Source organism: Coffea eugenioides, chromosome 11 (genome assembly GCF_003713205.1).
Source record: "Coffea eugenioides isolate CCC68of chromosome 11, Ceug_1.0, whole genome shotgun sequence".
In the NCBI taxonomy this organism is placed as follows: domain Eukaryota; kingdom Viridiplantae; phylum Streptophyta; class Magnoliopsida; order Gentianales; family Rubiaceae; genus Coffea; species Coffea eugenioides.
The window spans coordinates 39930465-39947284 of record NC_040045.1 but is presented as its reverse complement, the minus strand read 5'-3'; the positions used below and the strand labels follow the sequence as shown (position 1 = coordinate 39947284).

Below are 16820 nucleotides of genomic sequence, written 5' to 3'. Positions count from 1 at the left end.
AATAAAAATCTTCATTTAATGAGTGGTATCACATGAAATCACGTAAGAACATAACATTTCTTGTTTTATTAAAAAAGTCACCTCCATTTTATTAGAAAAAAATTAGACTTACTTTATTTTAACTAAGCATCACAACCACTCTATATTTTTATTTTTGTTGAAAAAATTAACAAAATTCATTTTATTGATGTAGGAAGCCATTGTTTTGAATTGTGTAACATTTCATTTTCATTGAGTTATAAAAGTAATTTTATTTACATTCACTTCTAAACAACATTATAGCAGCATAATTGAAAATTTCTCATAATTGCATGGATCATAATAGGGGCACAACTAAAAAATTCTGAAAATTACTTGGATAATAGTAGGATTATTTGGGGGTAGCAGGGGCATGTGCCACCACTAACGATTATTTCTATTTGTACACCTTTGTAATAGTCATGTTATAACCAACTATACTGTTCACGTGGGGTTGTACATGTCAGTTAGATCAGAATTACGTGTCCATGACCATATATTTTCAAAATTTGTATTATTGGTTGAATCTGAACCGTAGATTTTTTGGGACAATTGCTAGGCCATCATCCAACTTTAAGATGCTTTGATTAAGTTTTGTGGTGTCTCTGGAGAAGTCAAACACCGTGGAACACTGTTAAAAAATCAACTAATAATATGATGGATATAAATGCTGCTGATAGAAATATATTAATTGCCTGCAATACAAATTAAGGTTGGCTCCACTTGTATCTCGAGTATTTGAGTCATCAATAGAATTCTCTCCGGGGAAGGAAGATAGAAGTTAACAGAACAAGTTTAGCCAGCACAAAATGTGCCGACAAGAATTTTTCTTCACTTGAAATCGTAAAACAATGATTGAATGGTTTCCAATGCATGAAGACAGATTCCTAACTTTGAAGTACTTATGGAGTGTATGCCATTTGGGCCATTTCGACCTAATTTTTCCAAGGTTTTGTTTATTTTGCTAACGCAAATGACCAAATAAAAGATGAAAATCCTATTGCATTGAGGTTTTTGTACATAAAGGTACATGTTACTTCTGCATAGCTTCGCTCCAGAAGTCGAAATAAGTTGACAAAGTAATCAGCTCAACCCAGCTGATGCTTTAACCGATGCAGTGATCGTTCTAATTGATTGATGGATTTTGACTAAATTTTAGGACTGCCAAATGTTAAAGTGTCGGCAGATCCTTCTTCATTGTTATTTACTTTTTCTTTTTTTGGGGTACAAGTGTCTTGCTAACTTGGCACCTGATGGTCACCATCTTTAGCACTCATCTTTTTTTTTTCTTTTTTTTTTTTGGGAAAACAAGAAATAATTATTATCAATGACTAGACTGAAAATCAGCCTGCCTGGGGTAACTTACAAAGTAAGGTGGATCATCCATCCAACTCCGTCTCACTTGTTAAAAACTAGGCTTTTTTACAAGATCGTGAGCAATTGTATTTACTCTTTTGGGAGAGAGAGTTGAGTTGAATGATAAAGTGAATGAATTATAAATAAAAAATTTTAAATTCAAAATCCCTCATTTATAAAAAAGAAAATTTATTTGCCCTTTTATCCACTCGTGCAATCGCGACTGAAGTAGAATACTTCATCATAGCTTTGATATCACTCGTAGAGTTCCCCAAAGTACTAATAAGGTTTAGTTTGGATTGTATTTTTTTGAACTTTTTATAGAAAAAATATTGTAGCAATTTAATATATGTGAGGTAAAAAAATGATTGAAAAATGTGTCCACAAAAAACGTAATAATTTTTCAAAATACAAACACACCCCAAATGAAAGCGTCACCCTCAAGTAAATCTTCTTCAGTAGCAAATGAAAGCGTCACCCTCAAGTACAATACTTTGCTTCTGAAGTCTTCTTGAGAGCAAATGCACCTTTTTGTTTTCATTCTAAAAATGAATTAATTCTAATAACGTGTCGGTAAACATTTTCTCAAAAAAAAAAAGAAAAAGAAAAAGTGTTTAGCAGTTTTGACATGCGAGCGGGAAGAGGAAAAAGAGAAATGAGAGAATCAACTTTTGTTTTGTGAAACCCAATGGTTCATCTTCCCAAGGTTAAGAAATGAAAATCACAAATTACCTCCACTCATATGATCATTCTTAGCGAGAAAAATATAATATGAAAATCTTCAGATGTTTTCTTTTTCTTTTCTCTTTTTTCCCCTTCTCTTTCTTTCACTAATTTTTAAAGCTTTTGTTCAGATGTTGTTCTTTTTTCCACTTAAGTTTCTGGGTTATTTGTAGGGTGTTCGTTGAAGCACTGCACGAATAGTTGGTTAGTTCAGATTTTGGTAAACGAAAGAGTTTAGGAAAAACTTGTTAAAGACAAAAACAGGCTCAAGTCTTGACCAACTACCAGCTAGCTTGGAAACGAAGTAATTCTTTAAAATACACCAAGAGCCACCCTTTTCAATGAAGGTAAATTTGATTCTCACCTGGAAGTTCAGACTGAAATTTGCATTGGTTTGTGACTTGATAATTCTGCGCCAAACACGGTGCAAGAAATTCTCAAACTAGCTAGTCATCCACGCGACATTTTTCTGTGTGGAAATAAGACCAGGTCTTGGACTCTTCAAGCCTTCATGCTCCATTTATGTCAAGAGTGACCATTTGAAGATGCCCAGTAAACTCGGTGTGCAGGTTTACCATACGGGTTGTTTAATCGAGAGTTATGACTAATCTTGTTGCTTATTCTAGTGCCTTGATTCCTATTTCCTTTTCTTTCTGCCTTTGTTTGCTAGCTAATCCATCATATCAACTTTCTTAATCATTACTTGTTATTAGTCAAATAAGTCGCTCGCAATGTATTAGTTGTCAAGAACAAATCTTTTTCGATAAAATACTCTCTCTGACTTTTTTGCCAAGCATTAAGATCTCAAGTTATTAGCCAAAAACGAAAAATAAAAGCAGCTTCACATAGAAATAAATTGTTCAGATTAGGGGATAGATGAATAGAATGATACGAAATGAGAGACTGTATATTAGAGGTTTCAGATTTAAAATCTTCCACTTACACTAAAGAAAAGTTATTTAAGATCAAACTTTTTATAGTATTTACTTTTACTCAAATATCTGACCAATATTTAAATTTGAAACATTATTTTAGATTCTTGCATTCTATATCCATACTTTATATAGCTTCACACCTTCATTATGGGTGATATAAACCTTTTTTTTAGTAATCCGGAACATATTTCAATCCAAACCCTTTGGACCCGAGTTAACACACCAAGTCGGAGGACAACGCTGCGGCCTCACGTAACATTTACCTGGATGAATCACAGAATGCTCCAGGAACAATTTCGATCCTAGAATTTTTGTATTCCAAGAGATCGCTGTTACTACTGTACCAACACCGTAGGCACGGGGATATAAAAGCTTAGCGAAAGCATTAATGCATCAATATATAAATTTGAAATAGAGTGGTGTGAACGTAGCTAGTTCATCCTACACGAAATGTCCATTAAATGCTTACTTTAGCCGCGCAAGTATCGATCCAATTGCTCATAAGACCAAAATAAATGATTTCGGATATCTGCCTTCCCCAGTTGAGCTTCAACACACACACATCAATCCTTCCAAGAAAAAGCCTGCATCGGTTTCTCAGCAGACGCCCTTTCCGCGAAAGCATTGCCCCAAATTCTCATACAAAGTCCAAGCTCTTTTATTCCCTTTTTTTCTTCCCAAAAAAAGTAGTAATTCTGAACTTTTTTCCTTTTCTAGTCAAAGATCCTCGTCATCTATATGTCTTAATATTTTTCAAATCATGCCACGACGTCGTCTTCTCAATAAAAGAAATTAAAAAAAAAGAAACAGTTTCTCCTCATTCGAAATCAAAAATCGAACCGTGTGCAAATTTTGAGTTCAGCTTCAACAGACGCAACGGCTGAGATCAGTTTGACATTATCAGATAATCAAAAAGCTCTCGCTTTTATAGTATCCTTCCCTCTTACCCCACTAGCCCGCTAAATTCATTTCCTTTAAATTCTCTTTCATTCTTATCTCAACTAAGATTGTTGTGTTCCAACTGTTTCAAGTTTTCAACATAATTATCAGTTGGAAACAGAAATTTTTGTTGGTTCGCTGTTTGGGTCCCACCAGAACAGTTTCTTGATCGCCCCACCAAAAAAATATCTGCCAAAAGGAAATAGAGCACTAACTATTTTGCTTATTGCCTTGTAATCGCTTTAGATCCTTGAAAGCTTTTTGCTCTCTTGTTTTTGATTCATTAACATTCAGGGATAGAATTTTGTCTCTTTCCTCATGTGAGTACTTGTTTTACAGTCTCTGTTACCTTAAAAGCAAAGTTGCTAGCAGATTTGCAATCTGACTCTACGTTTGTGTGTGTCTGAATTCTTGCAGAGATTCTTAGAATCTGTAGGCTTCTGGGGTTCGTCATGGCTTGGAGAAATGTGATATCCTTTGGTTCAATTGGGAGTTTGTTACAGGTTTGTTTGTCCTTCTCTTTTTCTTTTTCCAAAAATTTTTTGGGTTCTTTTTCTTAATGAGATCACAATTATGCCAACAAGGCATTTTCTTCTGGAGATTTGCTTATATATATGCAGATAAGGCGTTGACTATATTCATAGACCTGTCTTTCTTCTTGGAATACGTGGATATTCCAAAAGTTGTCCTTTTTCCCTGGCGGAAGACATTTAAATAATTACTTAATAAAAAGAATTAAGTGTAAGTTTTAATCCTATTTATGGATCATCTACTAGGACAGTGTGACTTGTACATACTCAGAATTAGAGTGCTACTTTTGGAATGTGTTCACAGAGAGAGAAGAGAACGGTATGTTATCAAATTTTGGAAAGCTGTTTCGGTTATACTTTACATTTGGTGAATATCTCCTAGTCAGTGGAGGAAGTTTAGTTAAACAGCAAATTTGGTCAGCAGAGAAGGATGAAAATTGTTTCTCGTTAGAAGAATACTTGGAAATGGTCGGGGTAATTTGAAGCTAGGCATGTTACCGCTTAGTAGGACAGTTTCAAATGAAGGCTAGTTTATTTTTTCACTGTCGAATGATTTATGCTTCCATGAATAACCTTGTCTTTGGAACACAACTCGAGCAACATTCTCTAATGTTGTCCTGGCACAGCCTTGAATCTCATGCATGTTTTAGGGATTTATGTGAATTTTATGTTGTAGTTCGATGCTGCTCAAAGCCGTGACTTAAGAATAAGAATGCGGGAGTGAAAGCTTTAATTCAACTGCCTAGACATCATCCTTGGAGTGATTATGATCTAATGCGGTGTTCATTAGCATTCTGATCTTTAACTGTATGAGCTGTATTGCAGCTTTAATAGTTTCTTTGAGGTTATCACTTGAAATATGATGAAAAAAAAGTTCTAAACTAAAAAGATATGTAGGCTCTATTTGCTAATTTTGCTTTCTGGCATCTTTATTTGTTAACTTGCTGTTCTTTATTAATGCACTTTTAATTGATCATACAATATCAAACAGGGCAGAGAAGGTGAGGCTCAGCTTGGATGCACACATACCATAAAGTCTCATGGAGCTACGGTTGCAAAGAGCCACAAGCATGATTGGCTTATATTGTTGCTGCTCATCATATTGGAGATTGTTCTAAATATCATACACCCGTTCTATCGCTTTGTCGGGCAGGATATGTTGACTGATCTTAAGTACCCCATGAAGGAAAACACAGTCCCTATATGGTCTGTTCCTGTGAGTATCTGATCAGCCTGCTTATTTAATTATGGGACGTGAATATGATAAGGAAATTATTCACCAAAATGTACCGATGTTTTAAGAAGTGTACTTTTTTCTGGTTCTGCAGAAGTCTTAGTAAAAATAAGTATTAAAATATCAGGAAAATTGTTCACCAAAATGTGCCGATCTTTTAAGAAGTGTATTTTTTTCTAGTTCTGCAGAAGTCTTAGTAAAAATGAGTATTAGCATATCAGGAGTTCTCGATGATGCTCTTAGTCTTGAAAATTCTGCTTTTTAAAAGATTCTTATGTCCTTAATCAGCTAGTACATTGCACTAAATTATCATTACTACGCTATATCTTATTTTAGAGATAGCCTATGTTGCTAATTCGTGCATTTAGATATGCCCTAGAACAAATTGTTTGGTTTTGATTGGTAGCAAGGCTTGTTTTATGTGACAAGTAGTTTCTCGTCTCTTTGCTAGTGGAACTAATGCAAATGTTTGTCTTTGTTAAATCAGTTGTATGCAGTGTTGCTGCCTATTGCCATTTTTCTTGTCATCTATCTTCGCAGGAGAGATGTTTATGATCTGCACCACAGTATCCTCGGTAATGACGTTTTCAAGTTTTCTTGTTTCTTTCACTTCCTAAAAAATTGATGGAACATTATTCACTTCTATGGTTCTACGCTCTCTTCCTTCCTGTGACTTTGTTAGTCTCCTTTGTTTTGCCAACTGTATCTATTTCTTCATCAAAGAAAAGCATTTTTATTGGCTAATTGCAGGGCTGTTATTTGCTGTTCTAATAACTGCTGTAATCACCGATGCAATAAAAGATGCAACAGGCCGACCTCGACCGGACTTCTTCTGGCGGTGTTTTCCAGACGGAGCAGAAGTAATCACATCTTTGTTTATGAGATTTACTCAAAAGGCTTCTTCAATAGATTACTTGTCATGATGATCTAACTTTTGCACGGGCAATGCACTGCTTGTTTCTGTTCTTATATTCCACCTCAAATATGTGTGTCTAGAATGGATAGTACATTGGAATGGCTAGTTTAAACTTTTTATCAATCTAAATTCTCAACTTCACTATTATGGTACCTTTTCTTTTCCAATATTCTTTAGTCTTGTTGAATATGTTTCTGTGCTATGATCAGAGTAAAAGATATTCCAAGAAGTTTAGTATTTTAATTTTGTAATTCAATATCCGATTTCAGTGGGATACTTGATTGATATTTCCACTTTTTCCCCCAGAAATATGATAAATGGGGCAACGTAATTTGCCATGGTGACGCAGGCGATATTAGGGAAGGACATAAGAGTTTCCCTAGTGGCCACACTTCATGTAAGGACTTGATTTACCTGATATAAATTTGGAAAAATCAGGAAGACTGACATTTGAAAATTCTTAGCAGTGCACCTTCTTAAGTAGAATGGTTTGCAGGGTCTTTTGCAGGTCTGGGCTTCCTGTCGTTGTACTTAGCAGGAAAAATTAAAGCATTTGATCGTAAAGGGCATGTTGCAAAACTGTGCATTGTCTTTCTTCCCCTTCTTGCTGCAGCTCTTGTTGCCGTTTCTCGTGTGGATGACTACTGGCACCATTGGCAAGATGTGTTTACTGGAGGTCTCATAGGTTTGTTCTCCAGTGCCTTGTGGTATTAAAAAGGCCAATAAGTTTCTGCTTCCCCCCCAAAAACAAAAGAAAAAAACTGGTGGGAATGACTCGGATTCTATGTGATTTACTTTTTCAGGCCTTGTAGTTGCATTCTTTTGCTATCTGCAGTTCTTTCCACCTCCATATCACCTACAAGGTAACGCGTTTGTTTGTGCTTTCAACTGCTTTTATGCATTAAATAGATTCTTTTACTTGCAATACACTGCTTCACATAAACACCAGGAATAACATAGTATCTTCCTATAACTCAGGGTGTTTCTGTTTGTTTGAGAAAATATGTGGACAATTATTCAACTGCAGACATTGTGTAAAATGGCTTTATAGCTACTTTAAGGTGATCAAGTCAACATTTTCTTGGCTACAGATGGTGAAATTCCACGAACACGAGTAGTTAGGAGAAAGAAAGAATTAACTTGCTCTAGTGTTGGCTACATTTGCAAGAGTTCACAATGGCCAAAGCTTTATGTAAACTAACATTTAAAGCAGCGGCTGACTTAAATATACGCTCTATTTCTAAAATTTTGCCGTACTAGGAAGTGCAAGCTGATTTTATATGGAACAGCTCTAGGATTTAGAAATTCTAAAGATTTTTGTTGACCTTTCTTGCACTAGGTGTTTATGCAGCTGCATCCTCCGCTAAGGAATGCACTATATTGTTTTGTTTATTTTGCAATCTAAAAGAGAAGCTTCTTGGATTGACATGTCTTTCTTTTAGGGAATTTCTGCTACAATGCTGCCAGATCATTTTCTCTATTTTCCTCGAATGTCACTTTGAGGTATCTAATTGTTTGCCCGGGTGTGTGCTGATTACAGGATGGGGAACTTATGCATATTTCCGAGCTGTGGATGAGTCGTCCCGTACAAATCCATCACACTTATCTCCTCCACCTCCTGTATTCAATACGCAAAGCATGGAGGTGCAAGTTGTGGATCGACAAAGCTTAAGTCAAAATCCATCTAAAGAACAAGATCCAAACTTACATACGATTGATCTGGAGCAGGGCAGAAATTAGACCTTCATATGCAATTCCCTTTCTCCAAGTTTTTGGGTTCTAGTTAGTTTGAATACAAGCAAGCTAGTTCACTTGCTACACTTTTACTCAAAAGTGCTGTCTTTGCAGCTCCATGTATGTTTCTGTAGCTTGAACTTCTTGTGAATGTTTAGGTTGTATATCTGCATGCACTTGTTGGAACTTGTTCATCCTGAATTCTTGACTGCTGTTGTAAAGCTAGAAATGCAGTATGGTTTTTAGCATTCTTGGCTAAATTATCTGTACACATGATCATATTCTTTGTTTGATTTGTGTTACCATCTCTGCACTGTAAGCAAAAACTCAATAATACTTGGTCTCAGGACAAACATTCATCGACTCCTGTTAGTTTTGTTGAACAATAATTTGTTCGAATTCTGGTTCCATGTGGGGACTGATGGGTATTACTTGTAATTAATGCTTAACTCCAAGTATCATGAAACCGTTCCTCTAGTTCCATGCCTTCCCACATGGCTAACAACTCACATATGCAAGAAAGGACATTCAAGTTATTATCTTATACTGCTATCAACTAATCCAAACAAAAAAGTAATTAAAAGATAGAGAATTTGGATTCATTAAATTAATTAATTGGGTAAAATACAGCTGTTGGGCTTGTCTGTCGCTTGGTACTTTCAGGTTCCAGCCGAAAGCTTGAAAGCATGGAAATTGTCTTCAAAGGTATAGTTCGTCAAGGTTTTGAAGGTGCGAAAATTTTTTAGTAGTCATAATCTATAACTATTTGCCTTTCCAAGGGAAATAAAAAGTTATCGATAATTGACAGTGCCCGATTAATTAATAAATACCAATTAAGTTTATAAGTCACGTGCGGTATAAACACGTTCTTTCATGAAAATAATTAACCATGTTAAAATTTGTTATCAAAACTTATCTAAAACAACAAACAAGAATTTTTGATAAAATTGAAGATCAACGTTAACACTTGTTGTGATTGAACATTGTGTTTTCACAAAAGTAATTAATTATGTTAAAAATTGTTATTAGGACTTATCTAAAACCATAAACGAGAATTTCACAAATATAAAAAGGCAAAGGGATGTTAGTGTAATGTCGAAAACGAACATGAGAAACAGATGTAATTATCCAAAAAGTAAGGGACATAGCAGCATAATAATTCATATGTTTTTTTGTTTTGCTTCCAGTATAAAACAATCAAAATTCCCTACGCTTTCTGTCACCATCAGCTGGGCATTCTTCTTTGCCTTTTGACTAGAGAAGAAGAATTGAAGAAGAAACCCCCTGCCCGCAGCAGTAGTAATAGATTATTTCTGTTTTTTTTTTTGGTTTTTAACTTTACTAAATTAATACTCTTTCCTTATCCAAGACAAACAAAAATCAGAAGAAAAAAAGAAGTTCAAAGCTCTCTCTCTCTCTCTCTCTCACGACTCAGTACTCAGTAGTGAAGCGTTTCAAAAATCACACACAGTCACGCACTGGCTTTCTGACTCGAGCACAAGCAAACGGTGACATTTTGTCGCATTTTTTGAGGTAACTTCGAGTTCTGATTATTTACTTACCTTCTTTTTTTTTTTTTGCGTTTTAATTAGTTTGAAATTATTATTAGAAATAGCATAAGGTTTGGCATTTTGCAGATATATACCGTGCAATGTATTTGGTAAAATTCATGCTTGTTACATTTCTCTTGAAATTCGGAATTAGGAAAATGCTGTTTATTTACTTTCTTTTTTCCTGTTAGTGATAAAAATCTATACAAATGTCGAAAGTAACTTGAAATTCTCACTTATTTATATCTATTTTTTTTTCTTATTTTTTGTGGTTTCATTGTGTAGAAACAGTTAGCAAATGATGAGAAACAATCGTGCATAAGTTGATTGAGCAAAATGTAATAATTTGTAGTAAGCAATGAAATATTTGTAGTTTTACTTTTGTTGAAATTTAAGTGGTAAAGAACTAGTATTTTTTTTTTTTTTTGGATTCGTATATTATATCTTCCAATTCTGTGACTTATGTTAGTGTTTGTAATATCATGCAATTTTACTAGCAGTGTCAAGGTTTGCTTGCAAAGGCGTGATTTTTTTAAGCATTATGTCTAACTACGAGGCTGTATTAAGGTTTAGAAGCTAGGAAGTAGCTTTTTCAGGTGAGATAGGGAATAGGCATCCTAGGATAGTATGTTGTTATCAAAACCCTTTTTCCATGTGTTTGTTGTCCGTTGTTTGCTTGATCAAAATGCACAAGTCCTTGAGATTCTTGGTTCTTGCTTAGGCAGAGACTGTTATCTTGATTTTGTGCGTAGAGTACTCTGACATGGGATGTATAGTCATTTGAAGCTCTTAATTAGATGATAATCTGCCATCTAGGTCTTAAATTCTAGCCAGTGGTGATTCTAACTCCTAGTGCATGTTGATTATTAAGGGTGTAGTAATTTGAAACTTATACATAATGTTTTACATTTTAGTTATCACTTGCAAACTTTTTGGAGAGTTACATTTTGTTCAATTGCAACTAATAAGTATTTTATATCTGTTCATTAGTGAAAGATGCCAGAAATTCAGTTGGGTGCTCAAACAATTCGAACCCATGGAGCTCAAGTAGCTAGGTTTCACATGCGTGATTGGCTTATTCTTTTGCTGCTGGTGGCAATAGAGATAGGGTTAAATGTGATAGAGCCATTCCACCGTTTTGTTGGTGCCGATATGATGACGGATCTCAAATACCCATTGAAAGATAATACTATCCCTCTCTGGGCTGTCCCGGTATGTTTCTTTGTTTAGAATATGATCCCTATAAAAGCTTATTTTATCCAGATAGATTTTATGGTTTTCATTCAACTTGACATTTATATGGTGCACTTCTAATACTCAATTATACCTTTTTCCCATGTTGAACAGATCATTGCAATCATAATGCCTCTTATTGTGATCATTGTATTTTATTTCATTAGAAAGAATGTCTATGATCTGCACCAAGGTGTTTTGGGTAATTTTCTTGTCCCTGGAGTATTCCCTTTCTGTTTCTCATTTGTAATTATTCCATCAACAGGTCTCTAACCAATTTAATGTTGATTAACTGTTTTTGCATATCCAGGTCTTTTGTTTTCTGTTCTGATCACAGCAGTTATAAGTGATGCCATAAAAGATGCTGTTGGGCGGCCTCGTCCTGATTTCTTTTGGCGATGTTTCCCTGATGGAAAAGGGGTAAGTGCTGATGAAATGTCTTTATTTACCTTGATGTCTTATTTTTTACAATTGGCTAAATATGCACATTTCCAGGTGTTTCATCCTATCACAGGCGATGTCCGATGCACTGGACTCAAGAGTGTCATTAAAGAAGGGCACAAAAGTTTCCCCAGTGGTCACACTTCTTGTACGTTCTGAAATTTCATGTAGTATGGATGTTTTCTTTATCATTAATTTCTGGTTTGCCATGTCCTTGGATTCTGATAATTTTAACATGTTGGTGTTTATGTATGCTTATGGTTTTTCCTCTTGTGGTGCTGTAATGATTTTAGAGTTCACTCTCTTTAACAATGTTTCATTGACTTAATTGTATCGAGTGACCTATGTTATCACATTGAATGTACAATTGGCTGTCCCCATGATTTACTTTTTCTTCGATTAACAAGTTCAAAACATAAAAACAAACTGCATTATCACATAATAATCATTGGCCCTTTGAGCAACCTTCAGATTGTAGATACTTCTTCATTTTGATCTATATTTTGTGGTTTGGCAACCTGTTGTATGTCATAATTCCGAAAAGTGCATGCTTGTTTTAGTAGCCTAAAGGTGATTTCTTGAAGCAATTTTTGGATGTTACTGCTGTTTTAAAAATAAAGTATAAGGCCTTTTTTGTGATTTTCATTTTTCAATTGTTTTGATTTTGTTAACTTCTAAAGGATTATTATGACTGCATTTAATGAGTCCTCAAGTCTTTACATTTTTTTTTTTTGCCTAAAAAAGTGTAAGAGGCATAATGCATAATTCTTCTTTACGTTCTTTATGGTGTAACATATCTGATGGTCATAATGAAGACTTTACTACCTGCACGAGTCACGTTATTTAACTGGGACAAATGCAATGCTCTCAAATAGTTATCGATCGTAAGATGAAAAATGATCGCTGATCATCAGTTTTCATGAAATGGCAAAGAAGTCCCTTAGACTTGCTTTTCATTGTTGATATTGGGAAAACCCAGCCAAATGATGTCTGATTTCTTTTCAGAAGATTTGATCCATAAATTAGCATGACAATGCTCATACAAAGACCAAGAATGTACTTTTTTTGATGTGCATTTCTTGTATTGGAAGATTTCAAAACTTTTAGAGCAGGGGACACTAATTATTTTTGCTCTTTGCTTACTGTCTTAATCTTCATTTACCGTCAGTGTTCTTTAGAGGTTCTATGTGTCTCTTAATATGACTCAATTGGATCTCTGAGGATGAGTTGGCTGGAATATGTTGTAGTTTCTGTATGTGCAATTCATGAAAGTCTATCTGGTGTTTTTGGTATATATACCTGTATAATGTCCCAGTAAGTAGTAAAGCAGTAAGTACCGGATTTCATTTATCTATATAATATGTAGTTCTGATGGACTAATTTTGTATTCCAGCTTAGAAAGCAGATACTTTAGGCACATAGATGTTGACACTTTTCTTTATTGAGGATGATTAGTGTGGAGGATGATTGGTGGCATGTGACGGATTGAAGTTTTTTAAATAACTACCTTTTGTGGTTTTGGTTTCACATTTTAGGGTCCTTTGCTGGTCTTGGTTTCCTGGCATTGTATTTGTCAGGGAAACTTAGAGCATTTGATCGACAGGGCCATATCGCGAAGCTCTGCATCGTTTTCCTGCCATTACTTCTTGCAGCATTAGTCGGAGTTTCTCGAGTTGATGATTATTGGCACCATTGGCAGGATGTATTTGCTGGAGGTCTTTTAGGTCAACATCAAAGCAATCTATATTCATGGTTCTTTACCGTGCTTTTCACTACTGTGTATGTTTATCTCTTTTTCTGTCTGTCATTTTCTGTGCAGGAATTACAGTTGCTTCGTTCTGTTACCTGCAATTTTTTCCACCACCATATGATATAGATGGTATCCTCTATGTTCCTTTCTTACTTTCATTAATAAAAAAGGGCACTTTGATATTTGTGCTTTCTCATGCTTTGTATGTGATGTGTTGTTATTGAAACATTTTCAATCTTATTGTAACTTACATGCATCTAAGAAAATAAAAGAAAATACTAGATTGAGAAGAACCTCTTCATCTTTTTGTCAGCCTATTTGTACTCAATCTATGCTATCACGAGATCATTTGTCTCTGATGCTAACAATTAGGGCTGCAAACGAGCCGAGCCGAGCCGAGTCGAGCTTTGGCCTTATCGAGTCGAGCCTTGGCCTTATCGAGTTGAGCCTTGACTTAATTTCATCGAACTCGAACTCGAGCTCGACGAGCTGGTAATTTTCGAGCTCGAGCTCGAAAAAAATAAAAAATAATTATTTTATTTTTTAAAAAATAAATAAAATAATATTTTTTCTTAATAAATAATAAAATATTAAGGATATTTATGTAATTTATACTAGAGCTCGCGTAAAAATAAAAAAAATAAATATATATATACTCGAGCTCGCGAGCTAACGAGCTTAACGTTTTGAGCTCGAGCTCGAGCTCGACCAGCTCGAGCTCGATATTGATCGAGCTCGAGTCGAGCTTGAATCGAGTCGCTCGCGAGCGGCTCGATTCGTTTGCACCCTTACTAACAATTATGTTGTATTCAGTTTGCGATTATTAGGAATATAGAGGAAGGAAACAAGACAGACAGTAAAGTTTGTATTTTCAAGATGGATATTGTCACCTAGTAGTTTTTCTACTTGAATTTGGACCTTTCAATTTTCTTTTCTAGATTTTCAAAATATATAACACCAGATTGGAAGTTAAGAATGGCCAAGTAAAAATGTGTTACAAAATTTTCATGGACTTGACAATTGACATGAACAATGCTTATCTCGGATTTTTGCTGCTCATGCATTTTCTGGGTCCTGGCTGGACAAATGTCCTTTGGCATATAATGAAAGGCCCTCTGTCAAAAATGCCAGATTGCTTTGAGGCCTATTAGATCGATATATTGAGTTTTAGTTAGTTACGACTCCCATTTTGATGTTTCACCTTGAAGGTCACTTTGGCCCACCTTTCCCTGTATGCTGTTATTGTGGATTTAGCAACGGTTATGCTTCTGCTTCGCTGGGATCCTGAGTGGTGACATGCTACCTTGGCTTTATCTATCAGATCCTTCCGATCTCTTACATGTTGTGACAAAATTCTTTTTTTTTTTTTTGGCCATTATTTTCTTCGACAGGCCACAGCCCGTTTAATCCATTCCCCAGGATTGTGGCTCTTGTCTCATCTGTGCTTGTTCATGACAATTCTTGAGCGGTCCAAACGCTTAATTGCCAATTCTATTTGGTTATTCACCTAATCCTGTGATATTGTATGCCACACTGTCATTGTCTTTCTTCTTGTCTGTGTTTTCTTTCTATTAGTTTTTCCCATTACCTTCATTTTGGTTGCACTTGGTTGCATAGATGATGCACAGACTGGTGCTTTAAGTTCATTTTTTTGTTTACATCACGTCTTGTTGGTAGACGTCCGTCTTCTTTTGCTACTCTAGCTGTTGGTGTTTCAAAAGTAATCATTCCTGATATACACATTCAGGCATATTGTGATTTGAAGGCAGGGAAGTTGTCCCGAAGTACTTTTTTGATGTGAGATTTGTTCATAAAAGACGTTTCATATTGGATTTACAGGTTGGGGACCTCACGCATATTTCCAGATGTTGTCCGAGTCACGAAACGGTGGTCAGTCTGAATCAAATGCCATGAACAGTCTTACCGTGCGACAAGCTGAAAGTGGGACGGTATACAGTCGACCCGACCAAGCAGTGGAAACATCGGAAGTCATTACCCAGGTTACAAGCTCAATCCTGGATGACTTGGAGCGGGGGAGAAGATACTGAATTTAGGTTAGATGGTAGATGTAAGATGCTAATGATCCTGAAAACAAAAGAAAAAAAGACTAAAAAAAGCCAAGAGTGTAGAAGTGTAGAGTCACAACAGATACAGTCATACAGATAGATATGTCTGGAAGCGATACAATGAATCAGGTTCCTTATTTTCTTCGTTAGAGCACTAGCAATGTTTGACTTTGTCTGCTGTGTGATTATTACCAATGCTCGGCTTTGGCTTAGAATTAGTTTGATGATAGATGCTTTTGATGAATATCAACATCAATTGATGATGTAGATGGTCGTAGAGTTCTTCGGGACAATGCCTTTGAATTTGGGTACTTCAATGGAGAAAGAAGCCTCTTTCATATACACAGCCCAAACTTCAATACTCATAAGAGTCATTCCCCCAGCACCAAAAAAAGAAATAAAAATAGGAAGTGAAAAAGAGAAAAAGGGGACATCTCGAAAACAGCCCGTTAACGATTTGTGAACCGTTCCAAGCTAGCAACGAGCAATTACATATACTAGTGTTAAAGACACACTCATGTGTGTGCAATTTAAAAATAAATTAATTTTTATGAAATTTTCTTCAATGAATTGATAATTATTTTGATAGTTATGTCAATTGGTAGTTATCTTGATAATTAAGGATTAATGAATAAAGTTAATATCAAATTAACATCAAGTTAACTCCGCAGGCGCTGTATTATTGTAATTAGATATATATATATATATATATAAGCTATCATAGTTAACTTTTTTCTTATAATTTTTATTTTCTCCACGCTTTATACAATGATTGGATAACTCATATTAGTTTAACTGCATTCGACTCATATTAGTTTTGCCCTTTTGGATTCTTTCTAAGTCTTTTCGTTCACTCCTCCGAGTGTAATTATGAAGCTTAATAGGTGTAAATCAACATTTTCAATAAGGCAAGTGATATTTCCATTTTAAGAATACTTCCCAACGATCCACTCTAACATGTTATTACGTGAAAGGAGGTCGAATGCGAGAGAATTATTTTGGAGTGTAAATATCATTTGCCTTCAATTTTTTCAAAATTTTTTTTAGGTGGCCTTTAGGGCACGTATTCAGAATATGATACACATGGTGATTTTATTTTATTTTTAAATTATTTTCTGGAAGGAAAAATTTACAAAATAAATGTTGAGCCTGGTAAAATCTTCCACAATCAAATCATATTCTGCCTAAGAAACTAAAGCGGCAATTGGGCAATCACTAACAATAATGTATTCTAACAATCACGGGGTCACTTTCTCTTTTTGTGATTGTTCTATTCAAATTAGTATACAACCAAGCACCAAAGCTTTCCAATGCTACAAACTAGAAAGGCACAAGTCAATATCAAGGCATGACTAGAAGCAGTAATTACCATAGGATTTCTTGCCACTGGGGCTC

General features: G+C 35.2%; 2 protein-coding genes across 2 annotated transcripts; both read left to right on the top strand.

Annotated features, from left to right (window-relative positions):
* The first annotated feature begins 3993 nt into the window (after positions 1-3993).
* On the top strand, positions 3994-8746 carry LOC113754501 (lipid phosphate phosphatase 2-like). The gene is made up of 9 exons (XM_027298947.1): positions 3994-4291; positions 4389-4474; positions 5493-5717; positions 6223-6310; positions 6486-6595; positions 6958-7048; positions 7148-7336; positions 7455-7514; positions 8192-8746. Exons 2-9 carry the CDS (start codon positions 4424-4426, stop codon positions 8389-8391), a joined length of 1014 nt encoding a protein of 337 aa, XP_027154748.1. The 5' UTR covers positions 3994-4291; positions 4389-4423; the 3' UTR covers positions 8392-8746.
* Positions 8747-9724: 978 nt separating this feature from the next.
* LOC113753432 (lipid phosphate phosphatase 2-like) lies at positions 9725-15767 on the top strand. The gene is made up of 8 exons (XM_027297578.1): positions 9725-9918; positions 10926-11147; positions 11283-11370; positions 11479-11588; positions 11664-11757; positions 13145-13333; positions 13429-13488; positions 15199-15767. Exons 2-8 carry the CDS (start codon positions 10932-10934, stop codon positions 15405-15407), a joined length of 966 nt encoding a protein of 321 aa, XP_027153379.1. The 5' UTR covers positions 9725-9918; positions 10926-10931; the 3' UTR covers positions 15408-15767.
* The last annotated feature ends 1053 nt before the right edge of the window (positions 15768-16820 follow it).

Coding starts and splice junctions, on each gene's coding strand:
- LOC113754501 (XM_027298947.1), top strand. CDS start 4,424: ATGGCTTGGAGAAATGTGATATCCTTTGGTTCAATTGGGAGTTTGTTA. Junction 4,475..5,492: donor CAATTGGGAGTTTGTTACAG/GTTTGTTTGTCC, acceptor AATATCAAACAG/GGCAGAGAAGGTGAGGCTCA. Junction 7,049..7,147: donor CCCTAGTGGCCACACTTCAT/GTAAGGACTTGA, acceptor AATGGTTTGCAG/GGTCTTTTGCAGGTCTGGGC.
- LOC113753432 (XM_027297578.1), top strand. CDS start 10,932: ATGCCAGAAATTCAGTTGGGTGCTCAAACAATTCGAACCCATGGAGCT. Junction 11,148..11,282: donor TCCCTCTCTGGGCTGTCCCG/GTATGTTTCTTT, acceptor CATGTTGAACAG/ATCATTGCAATCATAATGCC. Junction 13,489..15,198: donor ACCACCATATGATATAGATG/GTATCCTCTATG, acceptor TTGGATTTACAG/GTTGGGGACCTCACGCATAT.